At 44.4% G+C, this 22154-nt stretch overlaps 3 protein-coding genes across 11 annotated transcripts; 1 reads left to right on the plus strand and 2 right to left on the minus strand.

Moving 5' to 3' along the window:
- Nucleotides 1-533: 533 nt before the first annotated feature.
- Nucleotides 534-9376, minus strand: mideasa (mitotic deacetylase associated SANT domain protein a). 6 transcript variants are annotated; one of them, XM_056428479.1, is made up of 14 exons: nucleotides 9289-9376; nucleotides 8058-8848; nucleotides 7144-7943; nucleotides 5565-5783; nucleotides 4180-4525; nucleotides 4028-4094; nucleotides 3795-3922; nucleotides 3560-3663; nucleotides 3300-3375; nucleotides 3011-3099; nucleotides 2522-2665; nucleotides 2297-2413; nucleotides 2005-2171; nucleotides 534-1548 (listed from the first exon to the last, which is right to left on the minus strand). In XM_056428479.1, the coding sequence occupies exons 2-14, from the start codon at nucleotides 8590-8592 to the stop codon at nucleotides 1272-1274; spliced, it is 3069 nt and encodes a 1022-aa protein (XP_056284454.1). In that variant the 5' UTR covers nucleotides 8593-8848; nucleotides 9289-9376; the 3' UTR covers nucleotides 534-1271. The 6 variants fall into 6 exon arrangements, with proteins under 6 accessions (XP_056284454.1, XP_056284452.1, XP_056284451.1 ...); XM_056428477.1 differs by having other exon boundaries at nucleotides 7150-8848; XM_056428476.1 differs by having other exon boundaries at nucleotides 5565-5780; nucleotides 7144-8848.
- An 899-nt stretch (nucleotides 9377-10275) lies between these two features.
- ttbk2b (tau tubulin kinase 2b) lies at nucleotides 10276-20785 on the plus strand. 4 transcript variants are annotated; one of them, XM_056427376.1, is made up of 16 exons: nucleotides 11262-11563; nucleotides 11981-12110; nucleotides 12219-12366; nucleotides 12650-12723; nucleotides 12826-12966; nucleotides 13069-13173; nucleotides 13683-13748; nucleotides 13830-13922; nucleotides 14014-14139; nucleotides 14218-14375; nucleotides 14615-14804; nucleotides 15047-15261; nucleotides 15364-15826; nucleotides 16894-17594; nucleotides 18352-18702; nucleotides 20056-20785. In XM_056427376.1, the coding sequence occupies exons 2-15, from the start codon at nucleotides 12042-12044 to the stop codon at nucleotides 18674-18676; spliced, it is 2874 nt and encodes a 957-aa protein (XP_056283351.1). In that variant the 5' UTR covers nucleotides 11262-11563; nucleotides 11981-12041; the 3' UTR covers nucleotides 18677-18702; nucleotides 20056-20785. The 4 variants fall into 4 exon arrangements, with proteins under 4 accessions (XP_056283350.1, XP_056283351.1, XP_056283349.1 ...); XM_056427375.1 differs by lacking the exons at nucleotides 11262-11563; nucleotides 20056-20785 and adding an exon at nucleotides 10276-10430 and having other exon boundaries at nucleotides 18352-19699; XM_056427374.1 differs by lacking the exon at nucleotides 20056-20785 and having other exon boundaries at nucleotides 18352-19699.
- On the minus strand, nucleotides 20683-22111 carry churc1 (churchill domain containing 1). Its single transcript, XM_056427384.1, has 4 exons — nucleotides 21967-22111; nucleotides 21623-21758; nucleotides 21134-21204; nucleotides 20683-21045 (listed from the first exon to the last, which is right to left on the minus strand). Exons 1-4 carry the CDS (start codon nucleotides 22003-22005, stop codon nucleotides 20953-20955), a joined length of 339 nt encoding a protein of 112 aa, XP_056283359.1. The 5' UTR covers nucleotides 22006-22111; the 3' UTR covers nucleotides 20683-20952.
- Nucleotides 22112-22154: the final 43 nt, after the last annotated feature.

The raw sequence follows: 22154 nt of genomic DNA on the forward strand, positions 1-22154 counted from the left end.
CTGTGTAAAAGTAATTGAGAGCTGACAACGTTTGATAGGTCAGTGATGAAATGGGAGACGGGGACATCTTGTCCTCCATGATCTTATATCCTGAGGGCGACAGGCACGTCCCCTGACTAGGAACACTCTTTAAATGTCTACGTTATGTCTCCACACCCGTCTGAAGAAGAGTTTGGCGTCACAACCCTTCATCTGAAAATGATTATGGAACCGTTCTAGCATACTGCTCACACCTGTGAATATTGAGTATTTGGAGTTGTTCAGTAGATGTAGATGTTGGTGTGAAGACAGCCTTTTAAGCAATATTTTAAATGTTAAGATTTAAAGAGATACTGTATAAAATGACAAATTAATCCTCACAAAATTTCAGCCAAGTTTATCTTAATTTATACGACAAACAATTACTTTTGATCTAAACTCACCCATGTGTGCGAAGGAAATATTAAGCCAAATACTGAACCACTGCCTCCACCTGCTGGGTTAACAAAGTATTGCATCCATAAACTAAACATTGATCGAAAAAAATAAATACATTTCTCTGAACAGTAGCAGATTTTAATAAACTTTTCAATTCACAAGTCTTATTGCAGCTGACATGATTAGTTTTTATATTACCAAAATCATTGCAAAAAATGCAGTATCATAAATATATGGCCATCTCATATATATTTTTTTGTACATATTCATTTCAAAAGGTCCCTTAGTTGTACAAAATAAGTGTGCAACCAACCTAAAAAGCTGGGGGAAATTCGGCAAAACTCACCACAGTATTTTCCCAAGAAAAAGATAAATACTAGCTCTTACTCTATCTTTATTAAAAAGGGCTGCTACTGAGAAGTGTAAGATAGCTTTGATCTTGATGATTTGTTGCTCAACAGGCATTCTGATTATCTTATGAAATATCATATAACCATTAAATCCACACCATGAAACTGTATAATATTTAGACATTAAATTCAATTAAATAATGGATATAAAAAGGCAATATTGGCAAAAGCAGAAGCAAACGGGATAAGTGCATTTACAAAAAAATAAACTTCCTCTGAATATTTAAAAGGTACAAAAAGTGTGAAGATGTGAAGTTTGACTGGCTAACGGTCACTCAGTCAGCAGGGAGTGTGACGACTAACAGGAAGACTTGAAAAGCACTGCTCTTGTCTTTTTTCTGCTCTCGGTGAGGCAGGACATCTTTTTTTCATCCCTCCCTCTCTGACTCGACCTCCATCAATCCATCTTCTCATTGGTGTCTCTCCTCTCTGGATTTGTGTCTCTCAGTGCCAGTCTTCATCCTTGTCATCCTCTCCCTCAGTTGAGTCTTCCTGGCTGCTGACCTCCGCCTCCTCCGTCACTCCGTCATCATTCCCTCCCTGATTAGCAGTCGCCGCCGCTGCCACCGCCGCTGCCGCCGCCGCTGCCGCCGCCACCCTAGCCCGAGCTTCAGCTGCTGCTTGCTCCTCCTCTTCCTTCTGACGCAGCGCTGCCGCCTTCTTCTCCTGCTCCGCATGACTCTTCATGTGGGCACTTCGACTCTTGACTTTGTAAAACACCCTATGGGAAATGGAAGAACACGCAACATTACACACAATGGCAACAGTTTGTAATGATGCCATTAAAACATGACAGTGCCTACCAACTAAACGTTACTGCAGTGAATTTGAAAAAAAGTCAATTTTAGACTGGCAATTTATCACAATGTTGGTACCCGTCGAAACAGAGAGGGCAGAATATTTCTCATATCTTATTTTGTCTATTTCTTCAGGTGATTAATTACATCACAATGTCCTATTACATCCTATTAATACAAATTTGGGTACCCACATGAAGATAAACCCGATGGGGCGAACCACATGGGGCGAACCACATGGGGTGAACCACATGGGCTACTGTGACTGCAACCAACATTTACAGTTACCTGCAGGCGGAGGACCAGTCAGTTAAAAAGCTAGACGTCGTATCGCAGTCCAAGTAAGGAATAAAGACACATCTCGGATGGTTCTGATATACCTGCCACATTTCTTGCACGGAAATATTGCGTCGGGATCCGGCGGGGGCTTCGGTGGTGCTCTGCCCTTCTTTGCTGCGGGCTCAGCTGGAGGTCTGTGCGGTGCCGACGGGTGGAGAGCCTCCATGCTCACAGGGTCCGGCTCTTTGGTCAGCAGCATTGTTCCTGCCTGGAGCACCAAGAATACGTCATGTTAGTGTTGCACTTTATTTATTAAACCCAATCTCGTTAATAGAAAATGTTGCCTGAGGTGAACTATGAGACGGATACTAGAATGTGGAGGGAAACACTGACGTAGTCGTGAGTCTGGAGCGACTGAGCAATCCTCGCCTGATGGCTGCTCTCGTAAGAGACATTCCTCTTATCGTCTTCCGGCTCTCCTTGAATAATATATTTTGTCCGCTGTGAACTCTGCAACGATTCACAACAGAGAAAAACAAAGACATCATTATGATTATTATTTTCAAAAAGGATATTTTCTTAATTTTATTTTTTTAATTAAAGCCAAGGGGACTCTACCTTAATGTCCACCACAGCCTCGCTGTGCTTCTCCTGAGGTGAATCTGGAGGGCCGAAGGTTAGAATCCCGTTGCGACCGATCTTCACCTGTTTCTTGTACGTGTAGTAAAACTCCACACACTGAGCCACAGTCTTGGTCTGCACCTTGAAAAAATAAAAAAGTAAAAACACACGCAGAATTTAATATAGTTAAATGACCAGTTTTACTGAGATGCATCTTACAAATTTTATGAACAAATAATTAATTATTTATCTCCACATTACAGAATTTTACTAAAAAAAAGCCGAGCTTCAAATGAGCGGCAGTCTGACTCATGCCCGAGGTATTGTTGCTGTTCATGTTTCTATGAAAGGAAGGACCACATTTCACATAACTCTAGTTACTTCCTTTCCCATAGAGGATGTAGTCCGTTTCCAATTATCCATTACATCATTGATTTACAGCGATTCATAATCGTTGATGCTGAGGGGTGACATTAACCAGCGTACCAATTTCTGCACCATAAAGAAGTCCTTCCTGTAGGCAGAGATCCCCTTATTGAAATAGCACTTCTCTTCTGCAGTCCAGCAGTCGGAGCCTGTGAGTGAACCAGACAGTGCAAATTGAACGTGATCTTACAAGAGAAAATGAGGAAACATTGGAAAGAGTGGTTAGGAATATGAGACAGAAGGAGGAAGATGAAGAGACAGAAGGAGGAAGATGAAGAGACCAAGGCAGCCAGAGAATTTATCGAAGGGATTTCCATAAAACAGCTTTTATTTTACTGTCGATGCTCACCTGAGTAGTGATAAGAGGCCAGGGGATGACCGTGAGGGAAAAGTGGGTCCTGAAGCATCAAACGTCCCAGCGTTTCCTTTAAATCAACATGAATAATCAGTGAACAACATGAATAATCAGTGAACAACATGAACATGCTCAGCATTCCTGAACACTATCAAACTATTCCGACAGTACCAAGTTGGACGTTTCGGTGAAAATAAAGCCGTTCTGACAATTTTCAGACAATCGAGTGTTTGATTATGAATCACTGAACTCACAAGGAAGTCTCCTCCACATTCATGTAAACAGTGTAAAACCAGCTCCTGGTTGGTTCCTCCGCCCCGCAGCACACTGCAACAAGCCATCCTCATCATGCCCTCCACTACAACAGAGAATGATGATGGTTTGAAAGGATTAGCGTGGATGAGAAGATGGTAAAAAAAAAATTTTATAATTCAAACCACACAAAGAAAAAAATAGTAGCTGTCAGAGACGGACTGCTCTCGCGGTCACCATGTTTGAGGTGGGAGTCCTCCATAGGGAGCCAAACCAAGTCCCCCTTGTGCTGGTCCAACTGGGAGGAAGGATGCTCCTGTAACTCTGGAATTTCTGCCTGGTACTTCTGACCGATGTTGATACGTCTGCACACGTACAAAAAAAGTAAATGAAAGAGAGTTCTGGTTATGCCAGTACATTTATGTTGTTTGGGACCGATTTTGAAAACCTGTTTTGGTGACTGTACTTACGGCTCAAGGCTCGCAGGCGTGGCATCAGTCATCAAGGACAGAACCGGAGGAGTGATTTCTGAACTTGCTGAAAATACAAATATAAAATCTCCTTTTCACACGTCATCGGGGAAGGCCACGAGTAGACTTTAAAAGCAACCACTGGGACTTACTGGAATGCAACAGACTGCGCATCGTAGATTTGGTCGTAGGCGGGGGTGGCGGCAGGATTTGGTTGCTTACAGCAATGTTGGTCAGGAAGGCGGAGAAGTAGAGCCCCGAGCCCTCGCGCACCGGAGACAGGATGGGTGGAGGTGTGTACGGGGGCATGGTGAGGGGGTTGTCCGGCAGGCGGACAGGTGAGCGCAGGTTGCTCTGGTAGGAGGTGATGCTGGAGTAGAGGGATGGAGGGATGAAGGTGGATGGTCTGTGCGGAGGGATGATGAGAGGCTCTGGGCGAGGTCGGCGCTTAAATTTCGATTTTCCATCCTCGTCCAGCCCTGAATCGTTTTCCCCATCCTAAAACAGAAGAGGGAGGGTTTGATCAGACCTTGAGAAAGTTATTTTTCTTTCTGCTTCTCCTGAGCACGACGTACATGCAAGGTGCATTTGCTGCAACTGTTACGAAGTTCTGTACACTTGTTAGAATGGTATTTTTTATAATATCGCACAGATATATGACATACCTCTTCGACGATGAATTGCAGGTGACAAACTGCAAGGTCACCTATTTCACTGAGCCCCATCGTTAGCAGATTGGGTTGCAAATATTGTTCATTGGCTTCTTTATTAAGACAACTGGAGTTTGTTTGCCCTGTGAACGGATAAATCTTCCGTTCTCCTGATGATTTTCTGGCAAAGAAGCCGCTCATGGTGTGTTTGCCGTTGGTAAAAAAAACAGGACTTGAAGGCGCATAGAGTTTATCCACATCTGATTGGACCAGAGCATCACTTGCTGGGCTGTCATTGGTCATATTTTCAAAAAGGACGAACACGGGGCATGTGCCCAAAACATTGCCACATCTTAATAACAATGACATAGTAAGACATTTTGTGCTGGCTGAATGAGGCTTCACTGTGAACCTACACACCCAGTTTGAAAAACGGTTTTGGAGAGTTAATGAGTCACACAATCCTCGAAACCACAAACATGTCAAATTGGTTCCCGTGGAGGTTTTCAGAGCTCAAAGGCAAACTTCTGAGCCTACTTGTCATGTGAGAAACGTACCAGAGACCTGCATCTCAAGGGGTCTCGAGGTAGTAATGTAAAGTGGCATGAGACTGAATAAACATCAAGAGACATGACTTTTGTATACATTATACTGCTCGGCTGCGGTCTATTTTCATATTGAACCGTAAGGCACGAGGTTGATATCAAACTCCTCAAACATGCGTACACTATGATCAGTGAAGAGCACGGCTATCCCCTCAGAATGGTTTTAGTCCACTAAGATGTCCTTACTTGAGACATTTGTTTTTCTTTTTATTAACACATCTCTGGTAAACATAGTAATTAGTAAACAAAGAGATGCCAATGTCATCTCCTGACAGTACTGACCTGCCCAAAACCGTCGATCATGGAGTTTCTGAGCGATCGCCGACGAGCCACGATGACAGAAGGTTTGCGATCGGATGTTCCTGCAGGCCGCTCCCCCTGACCCAGTAGAGCATGAGTCCAGCCCCCCTGAGGATCCATTTGACTCCTGTGCACCGGCACCGACACGGGGATGACCAGAGGCACCATCGAGCCCGGTCTGCCTAAAGAGCCGTCCTCCTGCTGAGGCAGCAAAGCAAAGAGGGTAGATAAGGAGAGGGGGAAAGAGAAGATTCAGAAAAGAAGCAGCGAATAAGGAGAAGAGATTAAAATAATTCTCTCTCTCATATATATATATAATTCTCTATTTTTTTTAAAGGAGAGATATGGTCTCATTTTCAAACGATCTACAAAATAATTAATTGTCTTCCTGAATACAATGTGTTTTTTATATATATATATATAATACATGATATTAGGACTGCAATCATGAATTATTTTTATAATAAATAAATGAAAATATATATTAAAAAAATTATTAATAGCTAAGTCCGTGAAAAAGAAGTGTAAAAAAGCCAACACATGAATAACTAGACAATTATAAATGGTTAGTAACCCCATTTTTTTCAGTCAAAAATGACAATGCAAAACAGCAAAATCCAACTTTAACATAGTTGAACCCGTAGAAATGTAGTATTTCCATAGTATTCAGTGAATATACCTCCACGGTTTGTCTGGTCATGCTGGTGGAAAAAATTAAGCAATCCCAAATTCTATTAGTGTCAGTGAAACGATTCAGAACAAAATTACTGGAGACGCGCTTGAATCTTATGCCCGCAACCCACAAATGTGTTGATTGGGTTGTGAACAGCATTATTAAACCAGTTTGTTGTGTGTTGGGAATTCTAGGAGTGTAGGTTGACAGCACAGTCCCTCCCTAGCGCTGCTGAATGATGGGATGGAGGCTAAGGAATGTGGAGGTGTGCAGACATGCTCCAGCGTTCAGCATGCGCACTCTGCACAAAAACCCGAGCACAAGCCTTAGAACCCCTGAGGGGAGAGAACTTGACTTGCCTGTGCCAACAACACCGAGTTAAATTAGTTCACGTTTTTGGTGTCTGTTTCACGAAACTGCTCAACAGAAAATAAAGAAGCCGGTCTCAGTGCGTGTGACACTGTTGCAAAAAACACATGGAAAGTATTATCTTTCTTACAGGAGCATTCTTCCAAATCCAAAAGGAGGAATCTTCATTAATTGCAGTTTTTCAGGTTGCACCAGTACGACAGTCTTGTAAAGTTTGACTGGACACACTTGTTAAACAACCTGCTATAGCTGGGAATCAACAGCTGTGGGAATCAAGTTACCGGCCCAAGAACATGACTTTGGAAGCTATAGGGAAGTTCGGCATAGAAACAAGCTTCTTCCTCTTTGTGCAGCTGCTCACCAACCTCACCAGATTAGCTTTTACATGCATAGATTATCTGCTTTTGGCTTTCTTCCTCAACTACAATCTGCCTAAAACAAGTATTGTAATGGCTATTTTGCCGCAAAAAAATTCCCTAGAAATATATAATCAATGACGGTGCGATGAGTGATTTTAACCTTGACCATTTTAGCAGGTAGAGACTCCATTTCTGATGCCTTCTGGGCCAAAGTCTCCAAGTTGATCTCCTTCGACGCCCTCCTTCTCCGACGGATGACCCCTCCTGTTGTCACTTCCCCTCCTTTCACAGCCTGAGTGCCCGCCACTCCATTCTGGGATGGCGGAGGATCTTTGGGAGCCTGAGACCAGATGTTTAACGAAGGGGGTCCCAGCGGGGACTGGCCGTCTCTAGAGAGGCGACGTGAACGCCGAGGGGCAGCCTGTGAATCTGAAGGCTCTTCGGGATTTGTGGCGAGCTTCTCGGTGCACGGACCGGCAACGGGAGAAACGTCACAGGTTTGAGCCCCTGGTTCCTGCTTCACTGACAGCACTTCCTCCTTGGGAGTGATGATCGGTGGCCCGAGATCAGGAGGCTGAGAAGTCACATAGTTTTGGTTCTGTTGCTGATTTGATTGCATCTGTGGTTGCGTTGCTTCTTGCTGTGGCACATTTTGTTGCTGCTGTTGCATATGCTGCATTTGTTGCTGTCGCTCCTGTATCTGTTGCTGGTGATACTGTTGCTGCATTTGCTGCAGTTGTTGCTGTTGCTGCTGTTGGATGTGGTGCTGCTGCTGCTGCAAATGTTGCCGCTGCTGCAACTGAAGTTGATGCTGCTGCTGCAACTGCTGTTGCTGCTGCTGATGATGGTGGTGATGCATTTGTTGCTGCTGCTGTTGCTGCTGCTGCTGCATCTGGTTTAGCAGCTGCTGTTGAGTTTTAGGCTGCTCGGCGTACGCCAGACCAGGCATTCCCTTGTTGCCTGGAAAAACAGAGTAATAACCTGATGAAAACTGTTGCTTGCCGGGCCTAAATGTTGTCTGGAAGGGCTGCAGCATGGACTCCTGCACAGGGTGAGCCGGTGAGTGGGACTGACCCTGGAGCTCCACGCCTTTGTGAGCGTTTTGATACGCCTGCAGCTGAGCCTGGTGCATTGCAGCCGCAGCGTGCTGCTCCCACTCGATCCCCCTCCCCTGAGTTGGACCCTGGGTGGCATCTCTGTAACCCTCAACCGGTCCTGGCAGTTGATTTTCTCCCCCGATTGGCAGAGCTACGGGCTCATTGACTCCTTTGTGGAACGCCATTTGACCCCTGACATTCACTCCACTCATATAGGGGCCAAAGTTCTGCCCCCAGGCTTGAACAGGAGCTTCCTGAGACCAGCCGGGGGCCTGTGCAGAGTCCTGGTGGGTCCACTTTACTGGAGTACCCTGTTGATAGTGCGGTAGACTTTGAGGCCCTTTCTCTGGGTTGTAAACACCAGAGCTGCTAGCAGAGTCAGTGTGGCTTGACTCTAAAGCCGGAGGTCCCATACCACAATAAACCTCCCCTGAATGCTGCACAGGCTCTTTCATGGCCGCAGCCCGATGCTTGCCACTCTTGTCAGTATTAACTTGCGATGGAAGACTCATAGTAATATTAAAAAAGGTAATGTTGGAGTCACAACTCTCAATCTTGATCTCTGAGCGTGCAAAATGGTGCTGCCTCTGTAGTGGGCTTTCAAAGCCTGTGGTTGAGGAATTATGTGTTCAATTGTGTATACAGAGGTATTTGGGAGGAAATACAAATCCCAAAGGAAAGTGCAGGGTGGGGGAGCATGCAACCTCTTTCCAGAATCAAATCTGAGGTTTGCCGTCCTTTCTTCTCATCCTCTTTATGGTGTCGGACCTTGTGAGAGAAAGGAGTAGTTAGACACTTTCCTTTTCTCGGACGACAAGCACTCACATTTTTCTCAGTCGCCTTTCAGTCGTATGTTGCAAAGAGGAAATCGAGGCCTACAACGAGCAAGTCGCCTAGTCCGTAAAGTGAAAACCAGTCAGTCTGCCGGAGCAGCGAAACCTACGGGTCGACGTTTACGTCCAAGTGCATGCGGACAGGACGCTAGGAGCTAGAGAAGTTTTGAAACGCGGCCAACAAGCAACAAGGAGGCGCTTACTGGGTAGCTGCCATTTGCCATAACAAGAAATACAGGAAACGGAGGAGCTCGTGCAATCACCCGAGCGAAAGTCAGTGATGTTATGTTAAAACTCAGCAATAAGGAAGCGTCTGAGCGCTGTTAGGCAATACAGTGAGCAGGAGTTACACACAGTGGAGGTTATATCGGCTACCTTATCAGTGGTGCACGGAAGTCTCCATGGCCAGCTCCATGGAGTCACTTTGGTTCCGATCAAAGTCGACTGCATGCAGCTCCATGACAGGATTGTGCGCAGCAAATGTCATAACTCGGACAACTTTCCCTCGAGTTTCACAGCGCACAATATGGCGCACAGGCGTGTTGACAATCCCACGAGCACATACTCCAGAATCACGACGCGCTGGCGAGGCTCGTTAACGCTGTGGTGACAATCCTGCACACTGTATCCGTAAAACCGTGCAGCTCGGGAGAGAAGAAAAAAAATGTCCACAACTTTCTCCCCGCATCAGCGAGTAAGACCGCACATGAGATGGGCGGGCGGTGTGGAGACGGTGCCGAGCTGCGGCCCGCGCTGCTGTGTTTCTGACTGGTTTTAACACGTTGCTGACAAGCCTCGAGAGTTAGAACGGCGTGTTTGGGTTTATCCGGGATATCGAAGAAGTGCTGAGAAACTGCGCAAACATGCATAAAGTTGTGGACCCCGGAACGCACCGCCTCACCCCAAAACAGCCCAACTCACATCCTGTTATCCAATCCGATCGCATGGCCCCTCCCATCGCGGTATCCGTGTACGTTTGTTTTGTTGTCACGGCTGCCCCGGAAAGCGGAGTCTCACCTCGTCCCACGGAAACAGTTTGTTGTGGTTTTAAACACGATCGTGTATGTGTGTGTGTCTACTCTGACCATTATGAGGATTATTTAAAATATTTATTTAAACTATATTCTACATGTAAAGACTCTTTACAAAGATATTTATATATTAACATTCTGCTATCTCAGCAAATTGTTAAACTATTTATATATATATATATATATATATATATATATATATATATATATACTAAATAAAATAAATTATTTTAAAACTATTTTCTTTTACAAGGCCGGAATGGAAATCATCCATCAAAACATTTATATTCTATTTTAAGTCTTTGCATAAGCACAGCTGCAGCTGTGGCCAGACGGATTTGTGCCTGTTTTCTTTCTGGATACAATTTCAAGGCTTCGCTGACGCGAGGAAAGTGTCACGTCAGGATCGCATCGCTGCCTCGTCACACTGCGACCTCCAGCTGGCACTGGGACGGCGTGTATCTCTACGTGAAGCGGCTCATCCAGGTCTGGAGCTATTACAAGATCATTCAGCTGGAATGCATGTTTGCACCTATTTGATTGGCCAGTGCTGCACATTATGACTTTGCAGTTTGTTACATAGTTGAGGCAAATTCAATTATTTTCATGCAGTGCTATTATGTGAACAAGGCCTCAATACAAACTGCAAGTTGTTGTCAAACTTCTGTAGAGATCTTGAATTCACTTCATTCCAATGTTTAGAGGTGCATTATTTATGTTATTCATGTGATGCTTTATTATACTTCTACTCCAGGACAATTTGGATGTTTTACTCATATACATTTATTTGATACTTTTAGTTTATTTGCATATTCAGATTAAATACATTATGATGTATTATTATAAAGACACTACTGTATTGAGTTCACAAGTTTAGTATAGTATGACATACATGTACCTTAAACAGCTGCAACAATAAAGTGATGTGCATATGGATGCATCAATAACTAAATAATACACATTATCTTGACCTATTGGACATTCTGAGCAGGTCTTTAAATCTTTAATGCATGATTTTGACCTCTAACAGAGTATGTGTACACTGTAGTATTGTCGCTTTTTGAGTACTACTTCCACCACAGTTGGCCAGTGGTGATGTTGAGACACGAGGGTGAAGGCTTATCAATAATTGATCAGGATTACCAGAAATCCCCGCAACGCCCTTGCTACTAAAATGATATATGCGATTTTATATAATGATGATCACACCTGATCAGTCTGAGCGATGCGGCGCTCCTTCTTCTGTCCCGTGAGCGGCTCGGACCACATTGGCTGTGCTTCGTGTTGCATGCAGTGGTTCTCCAGCTCGCTCACAGTATCTCGGGGGTTGCAGGAGTATTTTTTAGTTTTTTTTTTATGGAGTTTGCGGCTCAATCAGAAGACTAGAGCTGTGACGTCACCCGCGCCGCTGCGAGGCAGAGCATCGGGCATCACTCCTCCTCCTCCGTTAGCGGGCTAGCTGGCTAACTCGAGCTAACGTCAGCTATGGTCCATCACCATTATCGTCTCATTTCTGAAAATAAACAACTACTTGGAATGACCTTGCCAATCGACAACAGACTGGGAGCGAGGGGACTGTTTGCATTTTAACTCTGATCGCCATGGCGCCACGCAGCGAGGTACGAGGTCGAGAGGCTCTGTTACCTCCGGGATGCTAGCTAGCGTGTTTACTGGACCGCCGCCGCCGCATTGAACGTTATTAGCCTCCTAAAGGTCGATGGGGGGCCGTTTCTGACCAGGGAATGCTGCTTGTGTTGTGTCCAAGTCAAACGACGCTAACTGCCTGTCTTATCGTCACCATCTGGTATTCGTGAGAGTGAGAGGCTCGTGTGGTCGTTTCCGACGTGAGATTTGAGGTTCGCTCCTCGGTGGCCGTTTAAATCCCATTCTGCTCGTGTTTCTGCCACAACACGTCACAGGTGATGCTTCAGCATCTCTGTCTCTTTGCACGCCCGGGAGGAAGCATGCAGACTGCAGAGGTGTTTGTTTTTTTCAAAGAGAAAAATGGACCTGCATTTTAAATATGTGTTCCCTAGTTTTCAGTGAGGGGCTTGCGTCACTGATGCCAGGTGCAGGCTGTAGCTGAGAGCACTCAGGATGAGTGGGGCTGGAGAGCACACAGACATCCTGTCAGTGGCAGACGTGGTCAGAGACAGATGGAAAGTGGTAAGAGAAATCACAAAATCATGTTTATAAAAAACAGATGGCCCAATGAGGAGAAGTGATTTCTCCATCACCTCACTTTGGGTTGACAATGACTTTCCCCCTTTTCAGACGAGGAAGATCGGTGGAGGAGGGTTTGGAGAGATCTACGAGGTTTTGGATCAGTTGAGCCAGGCCACCGTCGCCTTAAAGGTGGAGTCTGCTCAACAACCCAAACAGGTGCTGAAGATGGAGGTGGCTGTGCTGAAGAAGCTTCAGGGTGAGCGACGCTATCACCTTGTCAGTGACAAGAGTTACAGACCTTCCCTGGAGAATTGCTAAGTAGCACAGTTTCCCCAATAATTCATGAGCTAAGGTGGTAACACTAAAGATCATCACGCATGTTGTCGGTTGTGTTACCAGATGATGGCCTGATATCGATAGAAAGGTGTGTCCCAGTTTATTTCCTTACTGCACTGCAATAAGTGAATGATATCAGCTGACGGGACGTAAACATGGACAGCTATGCAGTTCAGTTGAAACGATTCATATTTCTTTAACAGGCAAAGACCACGTCTGTCGCTTTGTGGGCTGTGGCCGTAATGATCGTTTCAACTACGTGGTGATGGAACTCCAGGTAGGATTTTACCACTCAAAGTTGGTCAAGTATTTAGTGCGTTATCGTAGCCCACTCGCTGCGTCATACATGTGACATGCTGAACATCGATACTGTCTTCAGGGGAGGAATCTGGCAGATTTGCGTAGAACCATGGCCCGAGGCATCTTTTCCGTTTCCACAACTTTGAGACTTGGCAAGCAGATTTTAGAGGCCATTGAAAGCATCCACTCTGTGGGATTCCTGCACAGAGACATTAAACCTGTAAGTTGAGCTGAATCTCTTGGTGGTTTGTAAATCATGTTTTGTTTGGCACTCAGTTTAACTGAAACATGCTTGTCTTTTTCCGTGTTGTCACAATTACAGTCTAATTTTGCGATGGGAAGACTAGCCAGTACCTGCAGATGCTGCTATATGCTTGATTTCGGCTTGGCCCGTCAGTTCACCAACTCCAGCCAGGAAGTCCGTCCAGTAAGTACTCTGTCTAAACTTCCTTGAAGAAATGTTTTTGCTTTTTTAACAAAAGGTTCCACAAGTTACTTATTGTCGGAGAAAAGCTTTCTCTGGCATCCCCTGAGAGGTTTGGTCTCGCATGTTCACCAGAAAAAAGTTCTTAAAATAAATAATAATGAGTTATTCTGTAGTTAACTTACTGTTACAGCACTAGGGAGTCATCCTGCTTGTAGGATATATAGAAACACAGAGTGAAAGGCACACAATGTACACACCATATGATCATTGAATTCATGTAACAAGTTTCCCATGGCAGCTGTGTGACCTCATATGACGTCTGTGGATGACCATCTCAAAAAGGTTTAAATGCTCGGGACCGGGAGATGTCTTTTAAGACTAAACATTAAATTCAGTTGCCTTCAACACAGTGTTTATAAATACCCCATCATGTTATTTATCACCAATAAACTTTGTATAATATCTTTCCATAATATCTTTCATTAAATTATATCTTAATTCTCTTTCAGCCTCGTCCTGTGGCAGGCTTTAGAGGAACTGTGCGGTACGCTTCAATCAATGCTCATAAGAATAAGGTGAGCGTGCACCAAACATACACGCTATGCACATTTATTTCCCCCTTGAAATTTATCACATTTGTGTATTCTAATTTGTAGGAAATGGGTCGTCATGACGACTTGTGGTCCCTCTTCTACATGCTGGTTGAATTCATGGTCGGTCAGCTGCCCTGGAGGAAAATCAAAGACAAAGTACGTGACTCTATGTATGACACCGTGTATGTTTGTAATTCACACAATGTGGATCCATTAAACATCTTATTTTATCCCTCTCTGCTCTCAGGAACAAGTAGGAAATCTGAAAGAGACATATGACCACCTACTCATGCTTAAGCACCTTCCCTCAGAGTTTACTGCTTTTCTGGATCACATCTTGACCTTGGACTACTTCACCAAGCCAGACTATCAGGTGGGCCATCCTTCGTTTGGCAAACTTTGCACACACTGTTTGTCTGTCGAATGCTGACGCCTGTGCTTTCTCTGACAGCTCCTGATGTCAATATTTGAAAATGCTATGAAGAGCAACAGCGTGCTGGAGAATGAACCTTATGACTGGGAGAAATGTGATTCGGAGGATATGCTGACCACCACTGCCGCAACAACCACTGCTCAGCAGCTCACTCGCCTCACACCGGCCTACTTGGGGTATTTGAAGAAAGCTCTGTCACTGTTGAAATATAGCCATTTATTCTGAGTTCTTCTTGTTGTAGTTTCACTTTCTTCTGAAACTTCCTTCCCACTCTGTTGGATATGTGTTAAAAAAAATATATAGCTGCAGCTTTTTTTAGACTTGAAATCTGCACAGTCGGAGATCCCTTTGACAATGTTTGCTGTAAATTGTGCTGTGGAACGAGCTACAGGGTGACCTTCCCTCTCCTCCACAGCATGGCCAATGCTTCAGTGTTGCCAGGCGAGCCGCAGAGGGAGAACACGGAGGATGTCCTGCAAGGGGAGCGCCTCAGTGATGCTGACAACTGCCCCCCCATCCCCACACCCACCACCCCTGGTGTAGATGTATGGGAAGAGATGGACCGCAACCGCAACCATAAACATGTCCAGCCTGTGATCAGGAAGGTCAGGGGAATGTGGTTTACTGGACATACTAAGTAGAATGTTATTACCTGCTGCTGAAATAGGACTCTTATGTAACTTCTTCCTGTGCATTGAGATGCATCGTTTATCTGCACTGCAGATAAAGCCCTTTCTGACTGTCTGCCTCGCCATATCAAGAAATGGATGACGTGTTGCAGCTTCTTTCTGGGGATACAAATGCAATATTTACATTTTTGAGTCTCTTTTTCATTCATTCTTCCCAGGTGGTGAGTGAAGATGAACACAGTCAGAACCAGGGCAACCAGAGCCCCAACACCGGCTCCATGCAGAGTTCTCCTCGACGGGTGCGATCAGAGACGATGTTCCTGGAGCGTGCGGCGCCTCTCCTCCGGAGGATGAGACACAGTCAGAGCTTAGCGTTTGAAAAGAGGCTTGCACCGGAACCCAAGCCCACCATCGAACGCTTCCTTGAGGCCTAGTCAGTACTCCATACACATCAAATGACAACATCTACAGTTGTAACAGCTCAACAAATTTGTATTTTTTTGGTAACCATAACACTTCAAATATCTTGTTTCAGCTTGGGCAAGCGGCCGGTCCTTTCTCAAGTGGGGGAGAAATCCATTCCTGAGGGGGTTCACGGCCAGCAGCCTTCCTGCAACGAGGAACACTCTGGCACCGCAACGCCTGAGCAAGAAGAGGGCGCCGCAAGTAGTGGCTTTGTGGCCGTGAACCTCAGTCCCGTGCCCCAAGAGGGAGACTCTCAGGAGTGGGTGATGCTGGAGCTCGAGCAAGGAAGCGGTTCTGGAGCCACCAAGCCATCGGGTGAGGCCCTGCATGTGGACAAGCCGGGGACACACACGCCTGCTGAGACTGAACACCAGTCCTCCGAGCCACAGGAAGGCCAGTCCACAGTCGTGCCGAGCAGTCCGGTTCTGTTGCAGATGTCCATGCCCGGCACGTGGCTACTGGGCTACAGGCGGCTGCCGGGGATGCTGGGACAAATGCCCTCTGTGATCATGGGAAGACCCCAGATGGACCAGGTAGGGGGGACCAAGCATTTGTTTTTGCATGAATTCAAAGTACGATTGTGAAATAATGCAATTAGTTGTTTACCAGTTAACAAAACAAATGCAAATCAAGCTCTACTTTTCTGGAGCGTTTGACCATCTTACAAGGTCTTAATCAAGTTGATCTTAACCCTTGTGTTGCCTTCGGGTCAATTTGACCCGATTCAATGTTTCACCCTCCTGTTACCTTTATATTTACTAACATATTTTACCCTTGAGGTCAATATGACCCCAGCTATTAAAATCTCCAGAAAATTATTAGAATTAATATTGTTTTCCAAGTTTAAGTGTGAGGTACTTTATGTTTGTTTGTTGACTCCCGAAAGAACACCGACATTAAACATTGAATCGGGTCAAATTGACCCGAAGGCGACAGGAAGGTTAAATATTGAATCGGGTCAAAATGACCCGAAGGCAACACAAGGGTTAAGAAAACACAGGAATCTATACAGAGACGCTCAATTTAAAAACACAGGAATCTCAAATGAATATAAACAATACAGACTATAAAGAAAAGAAAATATACAGTATATATAAGATTTAACTCACATACTGTGTGGACAATAAATAAGAAATGTCTAAAATACACACTCTTATGTAAAGATGTTGTTGGCGTATGGAGAGGCTGTGAGTTCAACAGTATATAGTGAGTATTGCAGCTTGGTATGGTAGATAATTCCAGGAGTCTCAATCAGTTAAATCTTTTATGAGCTATTCACTGAACTGCTACAAATATGTAATGCAACAAAAATAGCTATTTTAGGTTGTTATCTACAATGTAAGCATAACGGCCAACTATGGTTAGCCACCTTGGAATAATGCTGGAACACAACGGCGACTTTTAATGATTCTGATCAATTTTGCAACTAAGAACAACTGAGAACATGTGTGTATTATTTGAATGTTTAGACGTGCTCTTGTAAATCTTTTGTTGTTTTATTTGTTTTACCAAGTTTTCGGTAAAAAGAACAACCTTTCAAATATGTGTGTGAAACCTTGTTCCAGGTCACACCCTCTAACCATCATTACACTCTTCTCAGTCCTCTAGCTGTGCCCTGCAGTCCCCTGTACAGGAGAGGAGCAGTGCGATACCACTCGAGGCACCATCTGATAAATCTGAAAAACTCCCAGTGGAAATCCTAAAAGATGGAGGGCGGTTGGACCTGGCTCCAGTGCCGAGCTCAGCCAAAGGCTACACCGCTCATCTGACAAACGACAGAGACCCGGAGAGCGATTCTGGTCTGCCTGATCGCTCCTCGGAGCCGAATCAGCAGCCTCAAGCTGACACAGCTGGAGGTGCCCTGGAGAGCACCGTCACCGTCTCCTCCTCTCCACCTCCAGCTCTGCTCCGGAGAAGAGACTCTCCCTCATCCCCAAGATTGAGTCGAATCCCAGTACGAGACCCAAACAACCCCCTGGACTCTCCAAGCAGGGACCTCCACACGGAGAGGCGTCACCGCTGGAGCAGTCCGGTCCCTGGCTCCCCCACCCACTCACCCTCTCCATCTCTGTCCTGTGACAACCTGCCTTGCGCTTTGCTGAGAGACCGGCTCCTCTCAGACCGAGGCTCCAGGTCTGACTGTGTAGGAGAAGACCCTCTCTCTCTGTCCTCCTCATCAGGGAGTAAAAGTAAGATCCCACGTCCTGTGAGCGCCACCTTTGTACCCGAGCTACTCTCCAGCAGGTTTCTACCTCGGCCACCACCTGGGAAACCACCCATCCGCCCGTGTGTGGACAACAGGTACGATGCTGCAAAGGTGTTACCAAATGATCCACATGACCAGTTAATTTGTCTTTTTTCTTTGGTGGTAAATATGTAAAGCTATTCCAGCTCTGATCAGGCAGCAACCTTGGGCTCTGAAAAGTGAAGCCAATGAGGAAGTGCCTTAAATGTGTATTCTCTCTGATAGCCAACAGGGGGCGACTCTTGGATGCAAAAAGAAGTCAGATTGTATAGAAGTCTATGAAAATATTTCCCGCTTTCTTATTTGATTTAAGACATCAGTAAACGAAATTTAAACATGGTTTTGGGCTATGATTAAATTCTGCTGTCAAAAAATGCTGATTGTTACTCTTATCTATTCTTGTAGGCGTATTGTGTTTTAGTGAATGCTTTCAATGTGAATAAGCAGCAGAAGGAAATGCTCAGTTAGCCTTTGCAGTAGCTTAGCGAGCTCTTTAATAAACGGTGTTAGAAGAGTGAACTGTAAACAGTCGAGCTGTTTTCAGCAACATAACGTTGCTTCCTTGTATCCTGTAATCCATTATGCAATTAGAATCTAGTGCAACACTAGAAGACTCAACCACTAACAATGAAAACAATAAGAATGCAAAAATATAAAATGCCAATTGCTGAAGAGATGCTTCTTTATTTTTAATGTAGAATTTGTTGGACATTTTAAGGATTATAACTTAATTTTCTCTTCAAAGAGAGCTTTGAGGAAGAGGAATCCTCCAGGAGGCGTTGTCATCATGTCGTCCTGTGTTCTTTTCTCCAGAAGACGGCGGTTAAGAGTTCGTGCCAGTAGCACAAATGATGCAGACTTTCTGGCCAGTCTGACTCAGCTGATGCAGGACCGAAGCGGGATGCTCTTCAGCCCTCCTCCTCGCCCTCGAAGCTCCTCCTCCTTGCAGCGCTCACTTAGCTCCTCCCCCTCCCGCCATGAGCTCCGGGATGTCGGGGCTGTGCAGGGCCGCAGCCGCTCTCCATCCAACTTCTCCGGCTCCCCTCCTCCTCGGCACGCTCACCCGCATGACCGGTCCGGAGGGCCGGGTCAGTGGGGCCGGGTCAGTGGGGCCACAGCTCCAAGGGAAGTGGTCTGATCCACGAGGGGAAAGGCTCCGGCAAAGTGAGTCGATGACTGTATTTGGCACTCAAGTGACTGATCCAGATGTAGCGAGAGATTGTTTCACATTCAGTCGCTGATAGCATGTGTAAATACGGTATTTACTCAAGGGAATGTAATGTAAAATGTATAAATTTTATTTATTTATTTATTCATTTGTTGGATGTCTCAGAATACTTGACAATGTGGCTTGAAACCCGCAGTTGAAACAAAAAGGGTTGAGAAAACCTGAAGATTGCCAACTTTTACCTCTCATTTCACTTCTCTTAAATCTCCATAAAGGCCTAATATGAGACCAAAAAGATCATGTTTAATACTCGACGGATGTAAAAATGATGCTTACTGTAGATATGTACCATGAGGAGAATATTGAACACTAATAGAAACCATGTAGTCACATTAAGAACACTTAACAGTAAATAACACAAGCAGGATACAAACATTGGCATTCATGAACAGAACCAGGGCGTGGTGCCCCATGTTGACCTCACTCCTGTAAAAGATGTAGATGAATTATTGTATGTGACAATGAATTGATCATTTGACACATCAGTGTAGTAATATGTTTTTACTTTGCTAGAAAATATGTCATGCAAAAGGCATCCGCATATTAGAATGTACATGTACGTGCACTCATACTTAAATATTGTAAAAGTGCATGGGTATCATTGCTAATTATTTTATTTTGTATTCATTTGTACAATCCGCTAAGACATTGTATTTTTATTGAACTGCTTCTGATCGAAATACATCATAATGTAGACCAGCATTGATGTGCAATTTTATTTCTTACATCAAGTGGTAAGGGAAGAAAACGGACACCAGTGGAACCTATTTGTCTGATTGTTGCATTTGATTTTTATCACGGTTCAAAATATATATTAAAATAAGTAGATTCAATAAATGCCAGATCTCAAAAAAATATTTATTCCTGGTTACACCAGACTGTTTACGTTGTGAATAAAGGGTCAGTGCAACTAATGCTTCTCAGTACTTCGAACCTTGAGTGCAATGATGTCTGTCTGAGATTTATGTCACTATCTTGATACAATTGAATGGAATTTGTTCTGTGGCACAGTAATGGAAACGGTGCCCCAGTTAGTCTGGATAATCCAGATGAATTTTATTAGAACTAGTTCTCACGGAAGAAATGGTCCCACGTTTTGCAGCACTGATCATCGGTGATGAGATCAATGGGAAAAGCCAGACATAAAAATCTCGACTGAAAATGCGCAAATGATAATGTAATGTTGTTATGCTCAAGTTTAACTTAAGTCCCATCAACTCGGACTGCAGCGTGTTCCCCCGAGAACAATCGCTTGTCAGATTCTGTTGAAGCAGCTGTTTTTTCGACAGACGTCCCTGTGAGCACAAGAGACTGCTGACGCGCTGGTGACTGGATGATGGGAGTCCCAGATGACAAGTGAAATGAAGCCTCCACCTGCGCAATGCGTAGACAGACATTACATCTCCAAACTGATTTAATCCAAACTTCTTTAAAATATCGGCAACATTAATCATCCTTTGGGCTTTGCTATACGAAATCCAGGCTTACAAATGTATCCCAAAACACTAACCAGGTTTACCAGTGGTTATGTATGTAATAAAGTTGATGTATATACAAGGGGTTAGGGCTGATGCAGGTTGGTTATGAAAGAAACTGAAATTACATCAAAAGGTCCAGATCTTGACAATATAACAAGCAACTTTATTAACAAAAACAATCTTTCAATAAATAGCTGTTCTGGAACTTTGACCAGCTGTCGTGGAAATAATAGCAGATTAGCTTGCCGTCTATGATAGCTTTCTTGTGAGTTTTTTGTTGTTGTCATTGCCATTTCCAGTATTAGGAATGAGGTTTTATCTCAAGCACCTTCACAAATAAATTCAGAACTATTAAGACTGGCTCACTTCAGACGGTTTGGTGGCAATGAGCCAGACTGTTATTTGGCAAAAATAAATAACCACATGAGCTGATAAAAATACTGTTGTAAAGAAATGTTTATTTACAGTACATTTTCAGTTCACATACAGAATATTTGTGTTGTGTAATAGGAGATAATAAAAGGTTGTATGTCCTGCTCAACTGATATCAGCACACAAGTTTACAAACAGCCATGTGCTTAAAATATGGTTTAAATAAAACCTTGAAAGGATTTTTTTTTTTTTTAAAGGGTTGGAACAACGCCATCAACACGTCCGTGGTGGTGACACTTGATTTGAAAAGCAAATCATGACCTACAAGTTAGAGATCTAGAAGAGCGGTGCAGACTGTCTGGGGTCATCTGGTAACACACTGATTGAGTCCTCGGCCTTTCCACACAGCATGCAGAGCATCGTGTACTCCTGGACAACACACAAACAGACTTTATAAACATACTAAACGGCGATACAGGGGCAACAATTAACCATGAATTCTGTGGAAAGACATTACCTGGTATTCATCAACGACAGAGAAAGTATATTCATGCCTGGCAACAACATGGTCACATGTTTTGCAAACATCTGGAGGAAGAAAGGGATAGTCGAAGGATTAGGATTATTACAAAAGATGTGGGTGCTTTTTTTTCTTCACAATAAATACACTGTATAGCGTAGCCAAACCCATTCAGACGCCTCCAGGTGCCAAATTCCTCCAAACTAAACTGGGAAAACATGGAGGAACCTGCGTGTTGAAACAGGAAAACGTGTCTAACCCAAGCTGTTTCCACAACGATGGCAGCACACTATTGTCTTTAAACACCACTGCATGCTGCAGCATTAAGTCAATAACCGAATAACGTGACCTTAGATTACATTTAGGGTACTCTAAACACCTGCAAAACAAACCCAGATGTCACGTGACATCTACAATCAGCACATGTGACATCAAATGAAACCTGGACGGTGAACATGCGTCAGGAGCATAAGAACAATGACGAACGGTCATATGTGATGATCTCCTCTCCATCCTCTTCCTCTGTGGCTTTATTGCTGATCAGCACGAAGTCCCTGTGGTTGCACTTGGCGCAGCCCAGGAAGTTCATCAGGTAGGAGCCGTTCTCCAGACAAGTGTTGCCCTGAGCAAGAATGCACAGGAAGAGCATCGCAAGTCACGACTTTGGCTTTTTCGATGATGCCCTAAATGTCCTAAATGTTGGAGCAGTGTGTCGTTTGAGGCGATTGGTTAACGTTGCATGTATTACCTCTACACACACCGAGATATAACGTCTATGAAATGCTGGTAAACGTCAGAACTAGCTAACAGAAACATGTAAATCAACCTACCCGGTCCGGGTATTCTTTTTGCACACAGCCGTTGCACATTTTGAAACTTGAAAATCGTTCAGGTCACTTGGCGAAAACAAAAACCCCCACTGCCAACAAACTGCGTCTTTCTTTTGTTGGGCAACAACTCCTCTTCCGCACTGAACAGTGGCCCCTGCGGCTCATCGGAGCTGTGCAAGAGCCTCACG

The sequence above is a fragment of the Pseudoliparis swirei genome, chromosome 12 (assembly GCF_029220125.1).
Source record: "Pseudoliparis swirei isolate HS2019 ecotype Mariana Trench chromosome 12, NWPU_hadal_v1, whole genome shotgun sequence".
In the NCBI taxonomy this organism is placed as follows: Eukaryota; Metazoa; Chordata; class Actinopteri; order Perciformes; family Liparidae; genus Pseudoliparis; species Pseudoliparis swirei.

What these genes read in the sequence shown, in the direction of transcription:
- mideasa (XM_056428474.1), bottom strand. Translation starts at nt 8,592, where the DNA reads ATGAGTCTTCCATCGCAAGTTAATACTGACAAGAGTGGCAAGCATCGG. An exon ending in GCGCAGTCTGTTGCATTCCA is followed by an intron (nt 4,095 to 4,179) that starts GTAAGTCCCAGT and finishes TTGTATTTTCAG; the next exon opens with CAAGTTCAGAAATCACTCCT. An exon ending in ACGCCTGCGAGCCTTGAGCC is followed by an intron (nt 3,923 to 4,027) that starts GTAAGTACAGTC and finishes GTACGTGTGCAG; the next exon opens with ACGTATCAACATCGGTCAGA.
- ttbk2b (XM_056427375.1), top strand. Translation starts at nt 12,042, where the DNA reads ATGAGTGGGGCTGGAGAGCACACAGACATCCTGTCAGTGGCAGACGTG. An exon ending in TCAATGCTCATAAGAATAAG is followed by an intron (nt 13,749 to 13,829) that starts GTGAGCGTGCAC and finishes TCTAATTTGTAG; the next exon opens with GAAATGGGTCGTCATGACGA. An exon ending in CTCACACCGGCCTACTTGGG is followed by an intron (nt 14,376 to 14,614) that starts GTATTTGAAGAA and finishes TCTCCTCCACAG; the next exon opens with CATGGCCAATGCTTCAGTGT.
- churc1 (XM_056427384.1), bottom strand. Translation starts at nt 22,005, where the DNA reads ATGTGCAACGGCTGTGTGCAAAAAGAATACCCGGACCGG. An exon ending in GGAGATCATCACATATGACC is followed by an intron (nt 21,205 to 21,622) that starts GTTCGTCATTGT and finishes TTCTTCCTCCAG; the next exon opens with ATGTTTGCAAAACATGTGAC. An exon ending in CTGTCGTTGATGAATACCAG is followed by an intron (nt 21,046 to 21,133) that starts GTAATGTCTTTC and finishes TGTGTTGTCCAG; the next exon opens with GAGTACACGATGCTCTGCAT.